Source organism: Taeniopygia guttata, chromosome 4A (genome assembly GCF_048771995.1).
Source record: "Taeniopygia guttata chromosome 4A, bTaeGut7.mat, whole genome shotgun sequence".
In the NCBI taxonomy this organism is placed as follows: Eukaryota; Metazoa; Chordata; class Aves; order Passeriformes; family Estrildidae; genus Taeniopygia; species Taeniopygia guttata.
In genome coordinates this window covers 13,512,866-13,539,586 of record NC_133029.1, presented here as the reverse complement: position 1 = coordinate 13,539,586, position 26,721 = coordinate 13,512,866, and the positions used below count along the sequence as shown (strand labels likewise).

General features: G+C 36.6%; 1 protein-coding gene across 14 annotated transcripts in view; it reads right to left on the bottom strand.

Moving 5' to 3' along the window:
• The window catches only part of LOC105759165 (uncharacterized), a 99,609-nt gene extending 73,173 nt beyond the window's left edge, over nt 1–26,436 (bottom strand). For 5 of the 14 annotated variants that reach the window (XM_072929174.1, XM_072929176.1, XM_072929175.1 and 2 more), the window contains exon 1: nt 23,694–26,431. In XM_072929174.1, coding sequence (XP_072785275.1) covers nt 23,694–23,695 — 2 coding nt within the window. In that variant the 5' untranslated portion in view covers nt 23,696–26,431. Of the gene's footprint in view, nt 1–23,693 lie in introns of all 14 variants that reach the window. The other 9 variants (XR_012056026.1, XR_012056027.1, XM_072929179.1 and 6 more) reach the window with 9 other exon arrangements.
• Between the last annotated feature and the right edge of the window lie 285 nt (nt 26,437–26,721).

The window sequence follows — 26,721 nt, the reverse complement described above, 5'->3', positions numbered from 1 at the left end:
TTATTTAAAATACTTGTGACAAGAAAAGGAATCCTAAAATGTCAGCAAAACAAAATTTTCTGGCATAAAAACTGTGTTGTCAGGGATTTTTAATTTCATTTTTGCTCTTTTATGCATTAGCCCATACTTAATTTGACACCTGAGAATCATTAAGATTACAGGATTAAGCTAGCAATCTTTTAGTTATAAGAAAACCCATACAAGTACTGTCAATTTAAACACATATATTAAGTATACATAGTTTCAAGTATATGATATATAAGCCAGTAATTTTACATGAACATAATTAGCTTATCAAGCCTAAAAAAATGCTATTCTAAAAGATTTTATTTACAATAAAATGAGTTTTCAAATTCAAAATATACAAGATAATAAGCCAACATAAACACCAGCCAGCTGTATGTCTAACAAATGACTGACAAAACAACATTCTCAACTTATTGTAATTTCACTATCTGTATTTTTAGGAGTTTTAATAATTAATCTGCATGTGGTCATCAAACACATGGGAGAGAATATGCATTTTCCATTGCCCTACAGTAATCTTTGAATGACTGAATGACTCCTCTTCTATAATAAATAATCAGTTCAATAAAATTCAGTGCAGGATCTTGGTGGATTAATGGATGGTTTGAATCCAGATCTTGGTGTTCCATGTAGTTTGCTCAGGAGAAACTAAAGGCAGAGATGCTTCAGGAAACAAAAACACCACCCTGCTCCCTAGAGAAAAATACCAGTTTTCTCATGGTCTATTCTGGGATGAAGACACATAAAGGCAAGAGGAGCATGGTTAAATTGGCTTTTCTTTCCCTGATTGTTGCTTTCTGAGCATTTAGAAATACAAAAATTGGAAAATAGAATTAATCTGAGAGCTTGCACAGCACCCAGCTGAATTATGAGCACTTTAGCAAATACTTGTTCATCTTTGTTATTCTGTGGGAGCCAGCCTCAGGAGAGGATTAGCATTCACAGTGGGATTCCTGCAGCCACTGGGTTCTCCACTGTTACAATGCAGGAATTATTTCTGCTCATGATAAAAATTATAGTGGCCCCTCAAGAAAAGGATAGTTGTAAACGCTGCTGCCAAAAGCTGATGGAAATGAAGTCCCTATTTCTTCATGCTCTGCATGATGTGCCAGCTGTGCAGCAACATTCCCAATATGTCCCAGCAGCCACACTGCTGGTTTACATGTCAAAATCTCCTAAATGCTTAAAAAAATGAACAAACCTTCACTTTTAAGATAATCCCTACTTTGTAACACTATCTTGCAATGATACTGTGCTGTGAGTGTAATGCAAAATGATATTCCTTGTTCATAAAGTCTTAAATATGTGCAGGATGTGTTTCAAAGCTGTTGTCTCTAATCAGCCCCATAAAGCCTGGCAATATTCTCTTCAGGAAAGACTGATGTGATTACTATTCTGATGAAATTCTGGCTCTATCTACCACTGAAAGGTCTTGAGAAATACACAGCAGTGCTAGCTCAATTTGCCATCCTCTAAAGGAAAGAAAGTGTAAGATATTGAGAGCAGCCCTGAGGAGAAGGACTCGGGGGTGTTGGTGAAGCTTTTCCTGACCCTGCAATGTGCACTTGCAGCCCAGAAAGACAATCCCAGCCTGACCTGCACCTAGAGCAGCATGGCCACAGTTTTGAAGGAGGGAATTCTCTCCCTCTTTACCAGGCTCCGGTGAGAGCCCACCTGCATCACTGCATCCAGCTCTGGGGCTGCCAGCATAAGATGTGACCTTGCTGGAGGCCGCAGAGATGCTCAAAGGGCTGGAACACCTCTCCTGGGAAGGAAGACAGGCTGCCAGCTGGGGCTGTTCAGGGTGGGGAGGAGAAGGCTCTGGGGAGGCTTTAGAGTCCCTTATGGGATGGGAATGGGCTACAGCAGCTGGAAAGGGACTGTTGCAAGAGCATGGAGTGATGGGACAAGGGGAAATTGCTTTAAGCTGAGAAAAGATATGCTTAGATTACATTTTAGGAAGAAATTTTTCCCTACTAGAAATTTTTCCTAGGGTGGTGAGGCCCTGGAACAAGTTGTCCAGAGAAGCTGTTTGCCCCATCCCTGGATGTGTTCAAGGACAGGATTCGGAGAAACTTGGTTACCTCATAACACATCCCAAGGCAAATTTTTCCAGATGGATAAGGGTCCCTAAGCTCCATCAATAAGTGCTCAAATTTTGATATCACATAAAAGAACAGAACATTTTCACTTTGCATAAACAATTAGTTTAATGGTATATTCTTCTTCCCCTATTCACATGAAGGAATTTTAATGAGACCTTCAACATAATAAGATGTACTACACTTCTAGCTAATTACAGTAGACAATTAGTCCAATTAGCTAGCTAATAGAGCAAATTATACTTTACTCAAATGCAATGCCTCAATTAAAAAATTAAATCTTGCAATTGATGATGAAAATAAGACAAAAGAAATGGCTGAAATGATGACCTGCATACAGCTTCTCTTAGGCTGTCCTCATATTACCTGTTTTCTTTACTGTCCTTTAATAGACAATGAACTTATAACCAGCCAACAAAAAAAAAAAAAAAAAAAAGCTTTTTATATCTTTGAACTCTTCTTGCTGTACCATCATTTGTCTAATCAAAGCAGCTGAATCTATTTTAAGAGAAGGTTTTTTTGACTTAATATCAGACCTAACTTGAAGGAGTTCTGCATACCAAATGAATGGAGTACATACATTTAAGTAGTGTAATTTCCTTTAGTATGTGACAGATTCACATTTAATTAATTTGGATATGCTTATTTTTTGGTATTTACTATTCAAATTACTAATTACTTCTTATTTATATTGTATTATGTAAGAAAAATCCCTTTCAGTTAAAAGCATTTCTAAAATGATGAATGCTATGCGAGGTAACATTAACTGCATTAGTCATTAGAAATAGTTGGAGAAAAATTATGTGGTAATTCTCCGTTACTTTAAACTGAGAATCATACTTTATAAAATGAGCAATCTAAACATAATCACATTCTCTGTCAGGCAAAATATGTTCAAATTAATTTTGAAAACATTACACTTTTAAAATAAAAGAAAATATCATCGTATTTATTTTAGTATTCCAAATCTGCTCTCAAATATTCATCATTTTCATCATAAATGTGTATGAAACATTGGTCAGAGCTGGTGTCCTTTGGTAAAAGAACATTCTAAACTGAGTTCCTATTTCTCCACAAGAGAGTGTGAAAAAGATGACTGCAGTGAAACAAAAGCTCTCAGCTGCACAAGAGGCCAAGCCAAGCTATTGCTCTCACAAAAACTCTGGTCCAGTGCAGCCCAAAAGCAGGACTGGAAAACTAAAGCTGCTGTTTCTAACCAGAAGTGTTGTGCACTGATATCAAAGCCACATCCCTGTTTCTGAAAAGTGGATTCTGCTGGATGTTCAGTGTTAGGGAGATCTTGGAAAGAGAGTACAGAATATTTTAGTTGAATACTAAAACCTTTTTTTTCACCTGATCACTTCTGAAAATGTACTAAAAAGGAAGGTGGTGTCATCCAAGTTAAGTGTATTGGGATAAAAATAATGAATATTGGAAGATGAGAAGCTAATAATGATACAACTTCTTACAAAGTCAAGCCTGAGATTTTACACCTTCTCTATGTCAGCCTGTTACTATATTTGTCACTAACTTGTAAGAAATGTAGTCTGAAAGGGAACTTAATCTTCAACAAAAGTTCCTGCAAATTACTATTAATAACAACACCTTTCTTCCCTAATGAGCCTACCCAAAATTAGCTCAAAATACATCACAGACTTGAATATTCAAACATGATGAGATAGATGTTCCCAAAGTTAATTCTAATCATATAAAATATTAACTCCCTAATTTAAAAGGAAATTCCTGGATTATTTTTTGGAGAAAACACAGATTTTCAGTGTTATTAGTGACTTGTTCATCTTGCATGAAAGTAAGAGGTTTTACTGCATGTTATTTACTATATAAAATGAAAAATCCTGGAGGCAAAATTTTCAGACTCGAGACAATTTTTTAACTTGATTTAACTCAATCAGATTTTTAGCATTAAACTGGGTCCAGTATTGTTTAACTTATCCATCAATGACTTGGGTGAGGGGACAGATACCTCCTCAGCAAATGTAATGATGGCAAAAAGCTGGGAGGAGTGGCTGGCACCCCAAAGGGCTGTGCAGCCCTTCAGAGGGACCTCAACAGGCTGGGGAGATGGGCAGAGAGAAAGCATCTGAAATTCAACAGACACTTAATTTTTTTGATAAATAGGAGAATGCAGAAGGACAAAAGCAATTCTTCATTACTCCCTTAACAGTATATTGGACACAGAAGAAACTGCAGTTACTGAAGACCCATTTTCAAAATAAGAATTTCTCTTCAAAATTGATTTCAGTGTCTTTGGAAGTATGAAAAAGCCACACACACACACACAAATCAACCAAAGAAATACTCGATTCCAAGGAGAGAATTATATGAAAAAGAAGCAGCTTTCTGAGAGCAAACAAAAAGGAACAGCTAAAAAGATAAAAACACTTATTCGTGATAGAAAGACTATTAAAAGATACTATTATTGTGAAGCTCATGGTAGGTGTATAAAAAATTTCAAAACTACATTCAAGGAAGGGAAAAAAAATATGTTGCTTTTAAACTGTGAATAAAAGACCCTATTAGAAGTAAAAAGCCTTTAGCACAAAGCTGTAGTTATCACTTAATTAAAGAGGGGAAAGAATGCTAAGGATATAAGGATATATTAAAACAATAAAACAGGATTCTGAGGCTTAGCAGGCTGTGTACATATAAAAATGAACACCACCACCATTCAAAAAAAAAAAAAAATAACCAAACTAAACACCAGACCAGCTCTAGTTCTGGAATGTAAAGGAGCTCACCAAAGTAACCATAGTGTCCATAGATCCCTGGGGTTAAACATGGGGCTGCAGTTTGTGCTGGCTGATGCCACAGAAGGAAAGGCTACAGCATGGGAACCTTCTGCCAAGCAGAACATTTTCTAGCACAGCAGGTCGACAGGTTCCTTCCTGTGATTTTACCCACTTCCATGTATTCCTGCCAGATCTTTGCTATCACCAAAATAAAATATGGACCTAGTGTTGTCTATTGAAAACCATTTAAAAGTTATCACCTTGATGATCTCACTCCAAGACCTCAAGTCTCCCATGGAGCAGGGCAGGACGCCAGTGAATCCACCAGGTACATTCCTTTGTTGAGTATTTTCAAACCCTACTAAAACAGCTTTGGCACAGCTTTTGTGATCAGATCAGCTCAAAACCTGGTGGCCCCATCGCCTGTTTGCAGTGGCTTCCCCAGTCTCCTCAGAGGGTTAGACTGATGTCCTTTAACCAGCTGACCCATCCAGCCCAGCACCTCTGGCCCTCCAGCAGCTGCTTTGTGCACTTAAAGATGAAATCATGTCCATAAACACAACAGAAGTCAGGCTTACAAACCATATCAGTTTCATTGCTTCTTCTTGGAGGTTTTCAGTCCTCCTCATTTTTTTATTTACATTTTATTGCCTTAAAAAGACAAAATTTTCCAAAGAAAATCAGAATATTTGTAAAGTCCTTTTTTTTGGTCGTTTTATTTCAGCTAAATTGTGGATCTGCCTACTAAAATGGACATATTTAGAAAATATAAATGTAGCAGATGCTTACAAATATGCCCTACTTCTACAGTCGACTCTTCTTTACACATTTTTATTAGCTAGTAACACACAGAGCCACCATGAAGTTTTTGAGGTAGAAAAGATTGTGTTTCTTTGAAAAGCAAACACAGCCTTGTAACAAGGAAGTACATTTTCAAACAGAGCCTGTGTGTACATCGCGATGGGCTCCATTGAGGAAATATTTGAAGAAAGATTTTTATACCCAGTTCTCACGGACCTGTGATTACATGGTGATGAAATCTAATTTATTACATTATTCACTGGAGAGAAGTTCTGGTACTTTTGGCAGGTTTCTCAGCATGCAAACAAACAAATGACTGCCTACATTGCCCAGCACAGAATTTGCTGTTCTTTGTTTTTGCCATAAATGTCTACCCTTTATAGCTGCTCTGGGCCAGAGATTTAAATAAAATAAGAAAGAAGGCGGAAGTCAGTGGAACAAGGGAAGGAAGAGCCATAACTAGAGGAGCAAAATATTTGTGATTAATGAAGGCTTCTGGTAACACAAAGCTCAGAGTAGTAATTATGTAGCATCAAATATAGTTCCAAAAATAATAGCAATGTACTATCACTGTTAAAATGCACTCTAAAGACTTACTTGTAATACTGCAGAGGCTTAGACAGAGCACACAGAAAACAGGAGAATCTCAAGATTAGTTACTGAGATTTACATCTTCTCCTTAATTCAGTGTATAGGAGAGACATCGCAAATCTGAGTTTTTTAGCAAAGTAGAGGTAAGTTATTGATTAAATCCAAGAGGTTTGTGCAAGCTCTCTGAAAAATGCAGCAACTCAGCTTACCCTAAAAACATACTACAATATTTGTTTTTCACCAAATATTAGCATAATGACTCCAGTTTTTATTAAAAAAAAAAAAATTACAGTGGCAGTTTTTCTCCTGCCATAAAATAATGATACAAATATGGGAAGAAGACGCTGCTGGTAGGTACAATCCAGGATGCCTGCTTTATTTGCCAAGTTGCACAAGTAATCATATTTGATAGAAAAATGTAAGAATGTCCACAAGAGAGGTCCAGAGCAAGGGTGAGGCAGAAGATTTCAAATATATTGGGATTTAAAAGATGGTGGTAATGAATAAGATCAAAGAGGGTGCTAATTGTGAAGCTGGATATAAGAACGTGAGAAAATTCTACAGGAAGCTAAACTTACTGAGCTCTGTTGTTTGTGGAACAGTATGTTGCATATTACATTAAGTCCTTTCATTTTCCTCTTGCACGGGGATTTTTCATAGAGTATTGAGCAAATCTGAGGGTGTACCTACAAAGCCCATCAGCATCTGAAAGCCCAGACCTCCTTAGCTGATTTCATGTAACTGCTGGCATCCAAAGGAGGACTGTAGAGTTCCTGAGGGCCACTGGGAGCCCCTGCTACTAGAAACATCAAAGAAAGGAAAAACTTAGAGAAAATAAGCTACCAAAAGGAAATTCTGGGATTTTGGGATCTACTCAGCTTTTGAAAGATAAGAATGTGAAGTATGCATCTTTTTGAAACCACACACAAACAGTGCTAAACCTTCTTATGGAAAACATCTGATTCTAATAGCCTTTGCTGTCTAGGATGAAGATGCAATCTCTTCTATTAATTTTGACAAGTTCAGCTTAATTGTTTTCATTATTCTGTCACTAGCATTGTTCATTTTAAATAGGTACATCAATTGGAAGTGGCAGTAGCACATTAGTTAAAGGTTAGTTGTTCAAGCAGCATGGTATATTGAAAAGAAAGATATACTAATTTCATTAAACTAGAAAGGCACCATTCCTTCTAAATAATCTATGAGTACAACAGGACCCATCTAGCATTTCAATTGGCAGGATTTTGACAGCTGAAAGCATAACTTGAAATTTCTCCTCTTAATTGCATCTTCTTCATTACTGTCTTATCTCCCTCTCATTTGGCCATTAGATTTCTATGTATTTTGTATGAACCACTTCCTGGGTTGTGCCTTCAGCTTGTGCTTCACTGACTCTTGTGACTTTTGTCTTATTGTAAATGGTTGACATGGAGCAGGATACAACTTATTTAATAAAACCCCACAAATTCTCCAGCACAACAGCTACAGAAATTTGCCATAAATACATCACATACGATTTGAAGTCATTAGAAGCACAGTTCAGAACAAAATGTGATAATGCCTTTAGATGTGCTAAATTAGCATTTAATTTAAATTTAACAAGGTTGTTGCATAGAATTGAATATCATTCAACTGTGAGAAAAGCACATCTGTGAGCTTGATGAAGATACATTTACTATAATTCAAGCCCAGTTAATTTATTGCCATGTCAATATCTCCATTGTTTTTTTGCTTTGTCTGTTAAATCTCTTGTCCCTCAGTATTTTCAATATCAGTTTAATCCAAACACTTACGTGAATTGGTTATTTGAGGCTTGCACAGTGGCTGGTTATATATATACACCACCTGAGAGACCAGAGTGTGCAAAACTCACTGTACCTCAGGGAAAATGCAGCAGCCTCTTAGGAGTCTGATCACAAATCTTGTTCCATCTGGTTGGTAGAAAGCATTTTGTAAGCTCCAAACAGTTTTTCTTTTTAAAAAAAACACTGAAAATGCCAGAGAATATTTTTTTAAAGTATATATCTTTTTTTTTCATTTGATGGTATTGCCTTTGTTCTAAAAAACTTTTTTCCAAATTATCAGGGATCAATATATCAAATTATATATATATATATATATATATATATATATATATATATATATATATATATATATAATTTCATTATATAAATATAATATATCAATATATTAATATATAAAATTATGATTTTGCTTTAAATATTACATCCTGATCTACTTTTTTTTTTTTTTAAATCCATTTCTGTTTTCATATCTACAACATTTCTAGGAAATACAGCACAATAATATACAGAGTGAAACTTGTCATGATAAACAGGAAAAGTCTTTACAAAATGTTTGAGGAAAGAGTCAATATCAAGAGGCAATTATGCATAAAACATCTTTTAAAAAGTAATAGAGTAATTTTGTCTCCTGATATACCACATTATGACATTAATTGATCATTAGAATGAGATAGAAGACATGGAATAATTTTTAAAAAGTAAAATTTCCATTAAAATTCCTATTCCCTTGAAATGTGAAATTCAAGTTTCAACTTACTATGGCATTTACTGCTTTATTTCTCTGTTTATCAGGCTAGCAAGCAACTTAAGGTTGAGACCCTTTCTGTGCAGTGGTCACACATTCTCTAAAGCTGGTCCTTATGCTGCTTACACTACAAGAATCAGACAGAAAGCCTGGGAGCAGATGGGATCCTTCATTGGCTTTTGTTAGACTGAGACCCAAAAATTGCTGAGAAAAACCTACTGCCAAACCCTGAACTCATGTAAATGCAACTGCATTAAATGACAATAAAAGACATCCCTTCTAATTAAGCCTCATTAAGTACCTTTTTAGCAATCAGATGGTATTGAATTAACTGAGAGTAGCTGACCTATAAAATCTAATTCAGACCTAACTAAAATCTATCTTGCCTCAGGCTCTCTTTCTTTTTTTGCCACATGTCATAAATGATCCATTGATAAAAACAGAACTTGCCATAAATAGCGCAGCCATTGGGATTTGCAGAGTGTGACACTTAAATATCTCATCCACTTGAGACACATAAATTATTACCCAAACTTCTGTGGCCAAATTTTACTGCATTCACTGCCACAAAGCAACACGACCACGGAGGTACTCGTGCCACACTTCATCTACAAGTGGCTGAAGCCCCCAGGGCCACACTTCTTTCCCAGCACAGCTGGTCTCATGCCCCCCACCCCGATTCTGACATTCCCCTCCAGTAAATCAGCCAGGCTGGCAAGAAAGGGAAAGTCCAAAGCTGTCAGACTCTGCCCTGCCATCAGCTCCTCTAAGCCACAGGGAATTTGCAGCCAGATTATGACCACTCTATGTCATCTAAGTGATCGTATTAGAAAATCTGACCAAAGAGAATGAGGCAATTAAGGGCTTAGTTAAATCTGATTAAGGGCATGGGAAAATTCTCATGCATAGGGAGACTGCAAAAAAAAAATACTTGTTTACCTGGAGGCAGACCTAGAATAGGTCTTTCTCCCTAGAATAGGGACAAACTTGAATAAAGAATGAAAATGCCAGCAGAGCCAAAGCAGCAGGAAATTTTTCCAACATTCACACAGAAGAATGAGGATTGGGAGGCGGAACTCAAAGTGATATATATAAAATAAAATCACAGGGAGAAATAACTACACAGGAAAGGATGAGTACAAATAGATGCTACATAAACTTTGACAATTTTGCCTAGTTCTTAGTTTGATATCATTATTTTAAGGAGGAAAGGGTAGAATTTTTAATTTGAAGAGGTTATGCATAGCTTTGTAATAATTTTTTACACCTTTCCTAAATTCTAGAACTCTATCAGTTAAATATATTTATTGTGAGTCTCCCTCACCTGTCTGTTTTGCAGTCTAGGAAATCAGAATTCTAAGTATTGAACAGGAGATGCTTCTTTGGGATCTCATGCCTGAAAAGAAAATTTGAAAATATTTATCTACTCTAGCTAGACATTATGTGGGTCATATGAATGAGTCCCATCTTTGAAATATTTGTCCTCTGTATATGCTTTTGAGATCAAGTTACATGCTTGTGAAGAGGAACAGTCTTATTATTCTGGATTTACAAGCTGGGAGCTGAAGTATGAGGATACTGTACAAGGTCCATGTATAAGAGGTTCATGTGTAAATATATATGAATCCCCAGGAAAGATTCATCTCATAGACTCATAGAATGGCTTGGGTTAGAAGGGACCTTAAAGAGCACCCAGTTCCAACCTCCCTACTGTGATTTAATAAGGCACTTCAGTCAGTGACAGAAATTCTGGCTTTACTGGGTACTAACCCAATCACCATCTTTATCTTCTCTTCAGCTGCATATCACTGGCTCTGGGGAGCAGATTGATCCAGAACTGCTCTACAAGCATCTTCTGTGGATGATTCTACTTCTTTATGAGCTTGCCACAGTAAGACAAGAGAATTTCTGGTGACAGGTGAATGTCCATATTCTCCATTAAAAGAATATACAAGGAAATTAATTAACCCTGAATAACTTCAGAAAAGGAAACATAACAAAATCTAGAGAGATAAGTGGGTAGCTGCAGAAATAACAGAAGGTGATAAAAGAAGCTATTTGCTTTTAAGAGCATTATCCTTAGCAATTAAAACATTTCTGTGAAGAACACAACCTCAGGAAATGCCTAGCAATTGTTTCCAGCCACTCAAACAGCCATTCTTAATGTTTATATTTTAATTGGTTTCTATAAACCTCTTTACCAGCTCATAACTCCATAATTCTGCTACATTCCACCGATTAAATGTAACAGCACTAATACAAACTTCTGTCAGTTCTTTAATTTGTTACAATCATTTTTTCTGTAAATCCAGTCTGGTGATTGAGAATTTGTCACCTTCTACTGCACTTTGGCTTTGAATTTATCCAACTTCCTCATAAAGTCTCCTTTGTAAGTGCTGCCAGCTGGAATTGCCACCTCATGGCCTTTTTACCATCAGTTCCGTGCTATTATATGAAAAGAATTTAATGGCAGCTCTGTCATTGACTTCAGCAGTATTGGAATAAAGCTACTTACAAGGTAAGTGAAAATAGAATTAGCTCACATTTGGTGTCATGAAAAGCCCCATCTTGACGAGACAAATTGGCATAGTTTTATACATAAATGCCTTCTTTACTTGGATAACAACCTTTTAGAGGATATTAAAATTTTATTGCACTTTTAAAAACAACTTCTACTGAGATTCATTCCAGCTGATACTTATTGTTTGATACTGCTTAGTACTACCAGAAAATAATACAAACATTTTTTAGTTTATTTATTCACCTGGAATTCAGTAAGGTTTTTCCCTTTAAAATTAGCTTCTGTCATGTGAATAAAGAGAAAAGATGTCTGTGTGAAATATCCCTGATCTAAGCAGGACCATCACTGCTCTTGCATTTCTATGCTATATTTATTGTAGTATTATTCAAGGCAATGGGTGCTGAATGCACTTCAACTACATACAGTGGGGAACTTTTGGCCCCAGATTTCTTACAGTCTCATGCCTCTTACTTAATCTGCCAATTAAAAAAAAATTAAGAAAAACACAGTACTCGACCTCAAAAAAAAAAAAAATTGCAGAGCAGCAATGAACACAATCTCCTGTTAAACACCTAACAAAGCAATCCACTCTGGGGATCATAGAATCAAAGAATGGCCTGGAATGGAAAGGATCTTAAAAATCATCTTGTTCCACCCCCTGCAGGGACACCTTCCACTATCCCAGGTTGCTCCAAGCCCTGTCCAACCTGGCCTTGGACACTTCCAGGGATGGGACAGCCACAGCTGCTCTGGGCAACCTGTGCCAGGGCCTTCCACCCTCACAGGGGAAGAATTCCTTCACAATGTCTGACCTAAACCTATTATCTTTCAATTTGAACCCATTCCCCCTTCTTCTGTCTTTACAAATTGTCTCTCTCTCCATCTTTCTTGTAGGATCCCAGCAAGGTACTGGAAGGTGCAATTAGGTCCCCCAAAAGCCTTCCCTTTTCCAGGCTGAACTCTCCCAGTTTGTTTGGAAGGAAGCCAAGCCATCTTTGAATGCTTTTATATAGTTCCATATATCTGCTGCATTTGCCTGTTACACAGCCTGGCTGCACAGCCAGGACCTGCCTGTGCTACGTGCAGGGCAAAGGACCAAGTCACCCAACTTGGTGTCACCAACTTCTGCTGAAGAAATAAGAGAAAATGAAAAAAATAAGGAAATGGTGTGACTGTATAAAGAATAAAAAGAGAAGGATGGAAGAAAGTGGTGCCATCACAACAGCTTAATAGACGTTTGATAATGTAGGGATGGCATTAGGCCAAGTTTCTAAAAAATTTCTGGTATGTGTGACATGGGACTTTTGGACAGTGTCTTCCTAAGAACCCAGCTTCAACCTGTTGAAGACACAGAAGTTGAGGACTTGTACCCACAGAAAGGCACTGTTAAAAAGACATGGAATATGCAGTCAAATGTCCAGCTGTAAACAAATTATCACGATGAAGTTTTCTGAAAATTCCAGCAATCATTGTTAGCATATCACTGTCTGCAATCAGAGCTATGCAATCAAAGGAATGCAGTTCTCCCTATCTTCTTTCAAAAGCAGAAAACAAGCTTGATCTTCCCAAAAACCATTCTGATTTTAAATTACAAATGTATATCTGATGGTCTGGTTTTGTATTTTGATGAGTTACAATTAATTTAGATTTCATAACTGCTTTTTCAGCCTTTTGTATACAACAAATTTTTAAAGAAAAAAATAAAGCTATTAAATATGTTCTTGATTCATTAAAACTGTGCTTATAGCTATTTCAGTGATTAACAGGCCTTGAGGGAAGTTTCTTTAAATAGTTTACTAAAACCCAAAAATTCTTGCAGCAATAGGAAACTCAGATTCTTTTTGTAGTTGATATATTGTAAAATATTCACCAGAATTTCGAAGATCTAACTATAGCAAGGAAGTAATGTGTTTCAAGCACATAAGAAAAAATAATTTCTCCTAATTAAATTTTGCATCCTTTCTACATATAACTATAATTATAACTATAACTATAACTATAAATATATAAATATAAACAATATAAATATAACAAAATAAAAATAAAAATAAAAATAAAAATAAAAATAAAAATAAAAATAAAAATAAAAATAAAAATAAAAATAAAAAATGCTTTTTTTTCCCCATTAGGTACCCTATTCCTCCTTTTTTTGCAGTGTGCAGGATCACTGGATTAGACTTTGCAGACTTTGTAGACAGACAGGAAAAAGTGGACAGTGTTTGAAATATCTACTTAGATTTCCACAGTTGCTATTACAGGTTTAACCAGATTTCTTCAAACTGACCTTTGTATAACAGACGTTGGAACCACTTACAGAACAGTACTTTACTAAGAGAATTTTTATTCTATTTATATCCACCCACACAGCTTGGAACTTGCTCATGTAATTTCCCCACAGCTTTGGGACACCAGGTTTCACAGGGCTTTGGAACATCAGGGCATAGAGTCCAGTACTCAGTCACCAGGAAGAGTTAAGGAGCACAAAACACATGCAGAAGCCTAATTGGGAAACTCAGGTTGTCCTTTGTACCAAAAAATCCCCACGGGCCATGCTCTGATGACTCTGTGATTTCTCTTTGCCACTCCTGATATCTGTGTTACACTGGAGCCTGTGGCTGCAGAGCTTGCTGCCCCTTCTCCAACAGCAGATTCCAAGTGTGTGATCACACAATCAATCCTCCAGCTCACACCATTGCAACAGATGGTACACTGAAAAGCTGGGTGTATTTGTGTGCTGAAAAAGTAAATAAAATATATGACACTAAAATGCTGACGTCACTGGAAATTGTAATGAAAACCTATTAACTTTAATGGTAATGAACAACTATCATCTTTAACTGTGCAAAAACATTATGTTACTAGAATCATGGCATATCTATAGAGGAAAAAAACACCCACATTATTTTACTATAATGCCTATATAGTGACCTCTAAAGGAAAAAAAAAAAGGGAGGTAGAAGGACTCTAGATGCATAGGAAGAATGCAAAAAAACACATATATATTTGGATAGCACACTTTTTCCTGATCCTCAGCCCCATACTCCTCCCAGGTACTATGATTATACAAAATACAAGGGACAATACTGCTATTGGCATCACGAGCCATCACCAGCAACCTCTTAAAACTTTGCCTTACAGGATACACTGTCTCACTATTTTCTCCTAAGGAAGTTTTCTGCTTATTGCCAATTTATCCAAAATGAGACAATTAAATCTATTTTAAAACTCTTATGCTGAATTCTAATTACTTTGATGTTCACTGTGTTGTGGTGAGTCCTTTCTCAGGAGTGAAACTTTTCCAAAGGTTTGCAAGTCAGAGCAGGGTTTTCATTTGTTATGAGGCCAACATATAATAGAAACGATACATTTTATGGATCTGTTTGTGTGCCTATAATGCAATAATTTATGAGCACTGCATGTTTCCAGTTCTAACAACCCCAAAGTAATTCTGAGTCCTTATGACAACCATCTTTACTGCTGGAGGACAAGCACCCAGCACCAGCTACTTTTGACATGTGCCATTTATATCAAGTATATAATAGAATATAGAATATAGAATAATTATAATTGCAATATATAATATACAATTATCAGGTTATAATACTTGCTGTAAGTTGCCATTTGGCCCACAGAGGAAACACCACATTTGCCTTTTTGTAATCTAAATAAATAAAAAAAATAAAAAATAAAAAAATAAAAAAATAAAAAAAAACCAAAAAAAACACCAAGAGCAATGGCTTTCCTCAGTTCACCCCACACACCACAAACTGTCCAGAACACAACAATTCTTTTGTGCTCCTAAATACCTTCTGGACTCTCCTGGCATTTGCAGTACGAGGCGTTCTCACAATTCCTGACACAGAGCAGCTGTGTAATGCCTCTCTGAAGTCCTGCATATGATCTGAGGCAAGAAGAATGAGCAATACACAAACTGCTGCCTTGTTCCACCCCAAAGAGTTGCACCAATTATGCTAAGAATTGCTTTGGAAAGTGGCAAAAGAGAAGTCTGTCCCTCTTTCTCCTATCAGTAAAAGATAAACACAAAAGCTAAATTTCATGCAAACTAGGAGATACTGCTGAATTTAAATGTATTTTCATGTTCATCTTCCATCAGCAGCAACTTGGGGAGACCTTAGGAATTCCTTACTGAACCACTAAACACAAAAGATATATATCAACAACATAAAAAAGGAAGCAAAATAATAAAGCCCTATCAGAAAAAAAGTACACTCTAAAAATACTTCAGGTGTTTTCCAAGGAATAACAATTCAGTTACTTGACATCCTAATAATCAGCTCATTCCTCATATACTTGTGGAGGTTTAACAGCAAAGTCAAGCTGTATGTCCTTCACTCTGTTATACTTTAAAAAGATACTTTAATCACTCTTTATTCCACATTTGGTACACTACACACATAGGCACAAGGAGATTAGTAAAATCAAATCTCTTTGTCTTTTAACATATGCAGCAGTGCCAATAAAAATAGACCAATGAGAGGAAAATATAGGGAATGGGATCAGCTGAGAAGATAAGTCAGACCAGGCTGAAAAATCCTCAAGGACTTATAAAAAACAAACCACTTCAACAAGCCAATTCATGGAGACAACTGCATAAAGTGGATTATTCAATCAAAACCCAGCAACAGGTTGTGTAGCAACAATAAAAGATTTCCTCATCTGCTTCTTTGTTTACTGTCCACTGTTTCTCCTCACAATTTAAAAGTAAGGCAAATGAAGGGAAGGACAGAAAGACAATCAGCTTTCTGCTCAGCACTAATAGCAGAGGCAGAAGCAGATGCTACTTCAGGGATCAACCTGTCACCTTTAACTTTGCCTCTCCTTCTGCAGCAGATGTGTAAGCAACACATACAGCATAAATAAAGTCTAATTCAAAGTAGTTTCAATTTTCCCAAGGGTTTTGAGTATATATATTTTTTTTTTCCTGTGACCCAGCTATATTCAGTCTCCCCTCTGATTTGTGTCACAATGTGCAGGAAATGTTCAGTGTTTACATGAGCACCCATGTGGCAGAATAATTATTCCAAACAGCAATTTCTGATGCTTTCTTATGACATATTTTCTGTGGTGCATGATGTGAAATGTCACGCTTTTCTTTATCGTAACCATTCTGAAAAATGAGCATCATTTCACTCCCAAATCTGTTGAATTCAAATAATTAGATGGATCACTGCTGCTGATCTCCAGGCAGACATCAGCTGTAAGAAGCAACACATCTCCCTTTCACCACAGTATCATAAACTACACAGCTTTAAGGTTTGATCAAATGCTAATATAGCACTGAAATTGAAAGCCCTGATTTTTACTGCCTTGATTAATAGATTTTTCTATCTATCTGGAAAAATATATTAAAACAGGTTAACAACCTTAAAAAACAGGTGCTTTAAGAACAAATTAGTTTTTGCTCAGGGACATCACTGAGCAATGCAATTTGCAAAAGTGCTGAGCACAACAGGCCCTTTTGACTTAACTGTAACTATAAAGCTCAGACTTGCTTCAGCAGAAAGTGAACTAACCGATTGTTAGGAGTTTATATGAGGAACCCTTCTCCATAAATTTCTTTGTTTAACTTTTTTCTTGCAGCAGCCATCACTCAGGTGTGTTTTCTTGCTTGTTTGGGACATCCCAAAGTCTAACAAGGTAAACGCGAAAAGACAGAAGCACTCCTCATGACAGTATTTCCTTTACCTCAACTTCATTGCCTTAACATTTTCTACTGCAGCATCAGCCTTGCCACTTTCCCTACACTACCTCTGGTCAACAGGGAATGTCATCAGTTAGAGCAGTCAGTTTTCCCCTTCCCTACAGAAATCAAATGTGTCATCTCTGCAGTGCTCTCGGTCTCTGTAAGCCAACAAAGTCTTCACACCCCTTCAAACTGGGCAGGTTCTGCTCATAACACTGAATCTGTGACAGGGAGCTGGTCTATTGGTAATTACAATGTCTTATTTTAACAAGCTGAAGAAAATTAATGTGGGCATCAGACAAAGAGGAAGCCTGATGTAGAATTGTACAATTCCAGCATTTGAAGGGACCAGGCATTTCAAGTTCCCCACAAAAGATACTGAGGATTTAGCACTGATATAAATGAGGTCCCATTTTAGGTTGAATTTTTTTAAACTATTGCTGTAGATACCTTCTGGGACTTGAGGATTTTTTGTTGGTTCATTTTTTTGTTGTAACAAAAGAACTCCGCTTGTTAACATTCATTAAAACCATCCTACAAATTACTTGATATTTACTAATCATATCAGGCTTCTTTTCTTAATATACCCATTGACCCAGCTGAGAACAATAGACATCCATTTGGATGAAACTACTTATTTTATACTATTTCATATTCTAGATCTATTTTTCCCTCTTGTAAGTACTATTCAAATGATGTGCTGGATTTTCTTTTTTTGTCATTGCATTTTTAAAGGGCTTACCTTGTCACTCATTAGAACCTTTCAAGTGCAGCTCTGCCCAAGGGTTCTAACCTACATAGCATTTCTGCCATCACTCAGGCACAGAAATCTTGCCCTCACCTCATCAAAGACAGATCAAACAGTTTGGGCCAAAGCTCCACTTGGTGTAGAACTGCAAGATACCTGTATTTAAAAAAAATCTTTAAGGCAGACCTTTCTTTCCAAAATGTGTGTTAGTCTCAGCTGAGAGCACAAACACCAACATGTCTGAAACTCTTTTGCTCTCTAAACCAGGTGCTAAAAGCAAAGCATGAGCACAACACTCAGCCACTACCCTACTCCCTGAGGTGAATTATTGATTTTGAGGTTCCACTGCAAATCATGAACCTTCACACAGTCCTTGTAGCTGACCTAAGTGACGTTGATGTTCCATGAATTTCTGCTCCATAATTAAATTCACCTTAAAAGTAAAGATGCAGAATTTAGCATAGTGCAAAGAACAACCATGCTTTGAAGTTTAATCTTGCCTAAACCAAGATATGATTTTGTCAGTGAAGAGTATAACATTTATGCACTTTTCACTTGTCATAAAAGATTTCCTGCTTATTTTCTACAGCCTTTCCTGGGGAAAAGCACATTCTTGCCATTCTAATGTCACAGTATAGTTTAATAGTATAAATATAGTATAGCTCAAGATTTAATTTTTTTTTCCTCTTAATATAGAAAAGTAGCTGGAGAATAGACTTTGAAAAACATTTCTGCAATGAATTTTAGAGAGGAAGACCAGATTAATGAGTAGTTAGGGAGCCATGTAGGAGCCAAGTAAAAGCCAAGTTCTGAGTCTGGCCTGCTAACTGCCCCTAGAAAACCCTCAAGCTCTTACTATAAAAGCTTCTTTGTCCTTTTCGTTATTCAGATTTAAACAGACATGATATTATCTTATGTATATCTGTATAGAGTGTTCAGATCCTAACATTCATTTTTGTGTGCCAGGAACTCTCCACATTATTACCAGAGATTAGAATCATTCACCTCACCAAAACTCAAGGTTCTTAGTGGGTCATTTTGGATGAGAAGACATCATTAGGAAGGAGACAGTATAACTTCAGTATTTCCTTGAAAAGTATATTAAACAGATGTCAAAATGAGTTGGACTAGGACTACTGAAAGAGAATTAAACCATTTCTCAGAATTGCTAGTTAAAATTATAGGACTAATTATTTATGATGGAGTTGGGTGGCAAGCAGATGAAGAAAATACAGCAAAAGGCATTACAATGTCCAAGAACTAGAAGCCTAGCTATGAAATACCAGTAGTCAAGTTTAAGTAATGATCAAAAATTCCCAGGAAGTTAAAACAGAAAAAAAAGAATCAAACTGAGTGAAGGAGAGACATTTCTGTGAAAATGTCCAATAAATTATGGTACTTTTTAATTTTAAAGCTTCATGCACACAGAACCAATGTGATTTATCTCAAAATTCAAACTTTAAACACTTAATCATTAATCAAATCAGTTACAAGTTTTTTAAAAATATCCTGGTTGTTAAGTCAGAGCATAATCCCAAATTAAATTATCCATATTTAAAACTTAAGACTTTAATCAAAATGGCATAGAAAACAGCCCTAGGTTTTTTTTATTATTATTCTTACCAGTTTTCCAAGTAATTGTCCTATTCTACGGGAAATGTGAGGTATCCTATTAACTGGGAAAAAACACAAGGCTGTGCTGAGCTGAGGAATTATGGCTACATATTCTGTAGACTGATTGCATTGGTTCACAATGATGCATTGTTCAAGCATCTAACACTCAGCAAAGGATGAAAAACCATGAAAGGCAAACTCTTTTTGCAGAGGCAGCATCGTGCAGCAGAGCAGATTCTGAGCAAGTACCTCATGTGCATTGTTCTCTTGTGCTTTGCCATCATGCTCAATTTTCCATTGCAGCACTTTGCCTTTCACACAGATGGATATTTTATGGAATTTGCTAAGGACTTTGCAAGGCCAGAGCAGAGCATGGACATGAATCTAATTTGCTTTTTGTTGGTGGTGCCAAATGTTTGAGCAAAAACTTTATTCTTTTACTTTCCAGATTGTGTGTCCTCATGCACATTTAGAATAAATAATTTATATTCTTTACATATCTCATCTGGTATGCAGCTCTGAACTACTGTCTGACTCTAGATTTGCTACACTAGGCTCTTTCCGGGTTGGAAATGCTTCCAATACAAGCTCATAGAAATTTCTATCAGCCTCAGGCTTCATTCCACACATAATAGTCTGATCTTAGGAATACTTATGCCAATATTTATATCAGAAAAAATTAGAAATAAGAATTTGCGGTACAAGAGATCTGATTTTTTTTTTTTTTTTTTTGACCCCTTTAATCAAGTAGAATTTGGTGTCGGCTCATCTTAATCTTTAAGTTCACTTAAATTCAAACCAGTCAGGAACAGCATATTACAGGATACCCCAGAATGGAAAGTTCTCTTCTGCTAAACTGTTATAAGATCAGTAAAGTTTTTACTGAGCTAGAATCTGATGAAGATATTTCTTAATGCAATCAAATCAACTGATTGTGCAATTCTAACGTAGTCCAATACCTGAAGAGCTTGCATACTACACTGGCATTATTAGCAGTTCATGTAAAAAAGGCTGACACACATTAAAAGTATGAAAATCTCAAACAAACATGAAATTCTTTTAAAGCTGGAAAAAACTGTGCTCACATGTGACTACAACTACAATCAGCCTTCCCAGCCTCTAATGGACTCCCAACACATTTTGCCTTCCCTGAGGCAGCCACCCACATCTGCTCAGCAGTGTTGTTTGTCCTGTGCCTCAAGTCACAGATGAATCATTGCAAAGCATCTCCTCTTCCAGGACATCAGTGACTCTCCTGGTCAAGGAAATCCACCAGCAGAAGCCACAGCAAGAACCACTGCAGGCTCTGTTATAGCCAGACGTGCTTTTCAATATTGGCAACAACTGCAGAAAAAAATTGAGATAATACCAGATGGATTTGACAGTCCTTTTCATCAGGAAAGCCATGAAAGGATCTTCTTCTCTTCCTCTAAATGCCATTTTAATGCTGCTACACTTCACTGCCACAAACTTTGATAAGAATACACAATTTGCTTAAATACTTATTAACTGACAAGGAAATCCAGACTTATTTAGGAGAACAAAGGTAGGAAATCAAGCATTTAAAATCTGCCACTATCCAAAAGGGTCACACTACTCTGGCATGGTCTATATTTCACACCTTTCATATATAATTGTTTGATTTAGTGACACAAACTTTATAATCTTGCAGCTCAAAAGGAATTTGCATAAATAATACTAGAAAGACAGATAAACCTCTGCTGGCTCATGCTTCAGCAGACATTCCTTATTTAAAACATTCTGACATTGGAGTGCTAGTTACCCTTCTTGGCAAATGCCATCAGTCAGGTTCTTTCTACTTTTAAATTACCTCAGTTTCTTCCAGATAGTACAAATTGCTTTTAAACAAGGCAAGAAATCCATATTACTTTAAAATCCTAATAGCATTTGTATTATAACCAAGTTCTGTGTCTTAAAAAGTTACTTAAAATTTTTCAGCTTTCATTAAAAAAATCTCAAGGTGTGAGCACACATGCAAGGCCATATTTTCTGTGTGAACAAGGATGCATGGAAACATCCAGTCTGTGAATCCTCACCAGGCCATATGGATAAGGTAAAGATGTTAAGCTGTCAAAATCTAGGATCCCTACAATTACACTTCTGCACAAATGTAGGCACCTAGAAGGTTTTACAGGTGTGTAGACTCTCTAAGGTACAACTTAGATGAGCAGAAAGGGACTTGTGCCCTTCATTACATCTATGTGACCTACCTGTGCTCTAGAATTGGCAAGTTCCCCCCCACATGTGAACTTGTGTGCTCCTATGACCTCCATTTCACCCTACCGCTGTAAAAGATACTCCTCAATTTCAAAAATATAATAAAAATATAAATTGGTTTTTCATCTGTCATATTTGATGTTACTGTATCCTCTTCCTTTATACTTACAGATTGAAATTTGTTTGGTTCAATTTCCATTGCATGAAATATGAATGCAGTAGCAAATGAGTAATCTAAGGTCAACAGAGAACCAGGCAGTGAAACAATATTTTTCAAGACTGTATGAAATGAAGCAGCTCCCATAAACAGCATATTTAGCTTATTCCAGTGTCTCTTGTAAATGAACCCTTTAGAAAATATACAAATGCATCACATAAAGCTCATGCTCAGCAGATGTAGGTCACAGAAAGGGGATGCAGGTCTGTACAGGTCCTCCATGGTTGCACTGGGAAAAGCATTATCAAATTTCACTGTCTTTTAGGCTGTATAAATTCTTCCAAAAACACAGGGAAAATGTCACCTCGTGTTAAATGTTGATGCCTGCTCCCATACAGTGAATGATCCTCCAAAGAAGTATTAGGGTAAATGTATATTAAAAACTGTCACTCTGTCACTGCAGAACTTCATTTATTTATACAGGTAACATAAACAGTGCTGCATATGTTGCAGAGCACAGAAGGAAGGACTCTTCTTCACTGGAATCTTTTCTCACCACATAAAATTCCTGGTAATAAAAAAGGCACAATTTTCCCCCATCAGCCTTTGTTCTTGCTGGTTTTTTGTTTGTTTGTTTGGTTGGTTGGTTTGTTTTGTTTTGCGTTTTTTGGGTTTTTTTTGGGTTTTTTTTGCTTTTGCTGTTTTTCCTACTTCTAAGTCTCCTTAGACATCAGTAGAAAAAATATTACCCATAAAGATCTGAAGTGGCCATGGTAATTGCACAGCAATGCCAGCTGCAAGATCTAGGTCTGGGGGCCAGGCTGTTCCTCACTTTTCAAACCATTTAACTCCAGCAAGCAAGCACACCAAATGTGCAAGTAAGCACACCAAATGCACTGCAATATGTTAATCTAGCCACTGCCCTGATTTAATTGGCCCAGAAAATTGCTTGAGGTGTTTGGGACTGCAATTAAGGCTAGAAAAGTCTGGAAACAGTCTTTGGTGGTGAAGGGAATTTTTTTATTATTATTTTTAAGAAACCAAACCCTCTCTTAGCTAAGACTCATGGGCTTAATTAGAGATTAATTAGATTTAATTGCTGCTACTTAGTTGGATTATAGCTCAGCAGACATATTTTAGGTGGCAGGAATAAAATTTAGCCTTTTCTGTATCTACTTTTTGTCTCTGCCTCCAACAACCAGAACGTCCTCAATCAGCAAATTTATTCAGTTCAAATCAGAATAATCGTCCATCTCTTACCTTATCTTCACAACCTGAGGACACCTACTGTAATTTTCCTAAGCGAATGAAATTAATTTTAAGAGAACAATGACCCTTGTCTGCCACTGTTACCATGCTGTGGCCTGTGACCCTGCAATTATTTCCCTGCAAGAGATAACAGTTACTGTGCACTGGAAATATCCAGATACACATACAGAGATAAAAATAGGTGACTGCACCAGAACAACAGGAAAATTATCTAGTTTGGTCCACAAATCAAAGACAAAATCTTATATGAAAAGCACAAATAACAGCAACTCAAGTAGCAGCTATGGGTGAGCTATGGGAGTCCATTTCCATTTGGAATCACAAACAGAGAAGAGATTTTCAGAAGTGCTCAGCCTGTAACATAGCTCAGCACAAGCCGTGGCTAAAAACACAAAGCTTGTCTGCAAACATCTCATGTTCCTTTGCAGGAGACCCATGCATCATGGAACGGGAGGTCAAATACACTCCTTCAAAAAATTCAGTATGAATACACACTGAGGTTTACACATTACAGTTTATCTAAATTAGCAAATGCTCAACAAAATTGACTTTAATTTGACTTTCTTTTCTGAGTTTACTATTACTCTAGACAACAGCAGCAGGCACAATTTCAATACTTACATGATTCATTTTCATTAAGTTGGAATGGCATCATGTTGTTATTATCTGGTTATTTGGGTTTAGTGGGGCCAGCAGAATGTTCTTCTGTTGGGTTTGGTGGTTATTTTTGGGAGAGGTTGTTTGGTTTTAAACAGACTGTTCTCCAATCCTGTTGTCACAGCAACAGTGGACATAGCTAGCTGACACAATTTTTTTCCTCCAAACCTTCAGTGTATTCAGATTGCAGATTGAATTTAATAAGCCAATTTAACAGCCTTCCTGAATCTAATTGCAAGTTCTCCTAATATGACATTATCCTTTTCAATACATTCTGAAAGATTTCAATAAATTCTTTCTGAATAGACTGGGGAGTTTTCTTTGCTTAACTATATGTTAAGAGCTTTCTTCCCTTCATATTCACATAGATAAGAATTCACCCTTGTAAATTTGGATTTTTTTTGCCATTTGAAAAAAAAAAAAAAGTTTAGGATAGAAACATTTAAAGATCTGTGTTTTAGAGTGACAAGGCTGAATTTCCAATATTATTCAGTAAGGACATAAACCTTTGAGGCTTCCTTTAAGGAAAAAAATCCACTGTACCAGATTTCTCCATGATTTTATAGATTCGACTTGTAAGCAGCAAGTATATTCTAAATACGAACATAATCACCTTGAAACAATAAAACGTAGTGCAGTGCTCTGCCTTGAACAGAGCAGTTTTAAAGTGGTGAGCCCATGTTATTACACCAATATACTCTGAATAATACATCTCTCTTAAAGACCTGTAAAAGTCAGGGGTAGCAGCAGCTCCATGGCGCTCTCAAAGGTAACCACAACGCTGAGGTGCAGCTCTGCCCTAGTTGATACAGATGGATCATTCAATCCACAGCATTCTCCAAAACCACACCAGACCAAAAAGCAACAGCCAAGCAATGAGGATATTTAGCTACAAAAAGCCATGACATGGAGCATGTGCAGTTCTGTTTCACTGAATTTATTGGTATTGAAATTTATCTGAAAGGTGCCTTTGGAATTTTGGAGGAAAAAGATGTTATATGGACTTTTCCAATCACAGGAAGAATGGGCATTGGGTTTATTAAGCAGAGCTTGCAATGACAAAGTGATGTCCTGAACAAAAGGAATAAAGGCCTTGAACAGATGCAGCCAAAAATTCTGGGTTTTTCTGCCCTTTCAAGGAAAAGTCATTATGCCATATACATCCAAGGCATCAGAGTTTGACAACAAGTAGCATCAGGTCACTGTAAGGATTGGAAGTGGCACATTCTGCTAGCATTTTTCAAAAGGAAAAATGGCCTTTTATAACAAACACACAGCACTCTTTCCAAGTCACAAGGAGCATTATATTCCTGTAGTATTAGAAGATTTTATGAGAGAGAATGTGTGAAGTCATTCTGAGGATTTGCACAGAAATTAAGGCTTCTTGAATTCTTACCAGTTGAGACACTAAGAGGTCTCAGATATACTACAACAAAAAAGAAAGAAAAAAATAAGAAAAAAAAAGTCAAATTTAACCTGCTTTTGGCCAGGTTTATGCAGTCTGTGGTAAACTTGATGATGCTGGGATGAAATTCAGAATGCCTCAGCTATTTGTATCCCTAAATAGTCACAGGTTTGATTTTGGATACTGTTTCCTGGTCTTCCTTGCTTTTCTGTGTTGAATTATTGGAGTTCAGAGCTCTTGAAAAGCCAATTTAGTTTACAAACTAGAATATGGATCTCTGTTATTGCAGAGAATTAATTCAAATCAATATAAATATGATGGATCTTAATGATGTTTTACAATGTATGCATGTGTACACTTAGGAATTAATTCAAGATAATTGAATAAATTTATAGCATTAATTTTAAAATGAGACCTGATTCTGCATTCTAATAGTTTTCATATCTGTTTTTCCTGTCAGACTCCACTACTAAGGCTCTTCAGCTTTGTGTGCTATTACCTTCTCAGTTACCCAATTAAATAAACACTAATAAGCTTACTTAATAAACTAGATTATAGTTTCTGTAGTGGCCTAAGTATATAACAGAGACAAACAGATATTTGAGATGCACAGTGTGTTATGCTAAAGTAAGCAGCGGACTACATATTATCTGGAGATAGACAGATGCCTAACTAACCACTGCATGTTTCCATGTGGTTTTTTAGGGAAAAAATTGAGGATCAGTTCATCACCTCATTCACATTTAATTATAGAAAATAGAAAAGACAGATTATTTAAAAAAAAGCCTTTCAAGACATCTTCCATATTAAAATTAAATAAATACCCTTTTACACACAGCCTGTTAGGGAACATCTGGGATCAGTCTCAGCAGAACAAACTGACAACATTCACCAAAAACTGAAGCAGCCAGAAACTGACTTTCAAATATGTATCTTTTGAAATATGCATCTGCTCAGGTTTTTCCCCACTAACCCATCCATTTTGATAAAAAAGGTCTGTACAGGTAGGATTACATGGTGGAGTGGTAATGCTGTAGCTGACACTCTCTCAGTACAATGTGGTGGTTTGTCTCCTTTGGGTTTCCTGGCCTGGATTTTTCTGATTTTTGCCCCACTTGGGCTGCATTCCCCTTTGTCCAAGAACCAATCCTGCTCAGAGCAATTTGGGGTAGAAGGGTTGAATTCCACTGAAAGAGAGAAAAGACAGGACTGTCTCAAACTGCAAGTTGCACCAACCACAAAACCTGCCAGCTTTCCACCCTGCTTTCCCAAATCCTTAACACATCACCAATTTCTCAGTAATTTCTCAGTAACTGGAGCAAGTAATTTTCAGAAGCAAGTAAAAAATTCACTTTATGCTAAGAATTACTATCTGGTCTATGTAAAACAGTGTAAAATCAACATTTGGCATTTGAAGGAATCTGTGGGGCTTACAGGTTTTTTCTTTGTTTTAATGACCAAGTCAATGCTTGAATGCAGAAGATAATATAATTTTAATAATTTCTTGGCCTTGATATGATATGATAATTTTTTTACAGCAACGTAGCCTTTTCCTTCAAAGCAGTCCATTTGGCAAAGATGCTTGTT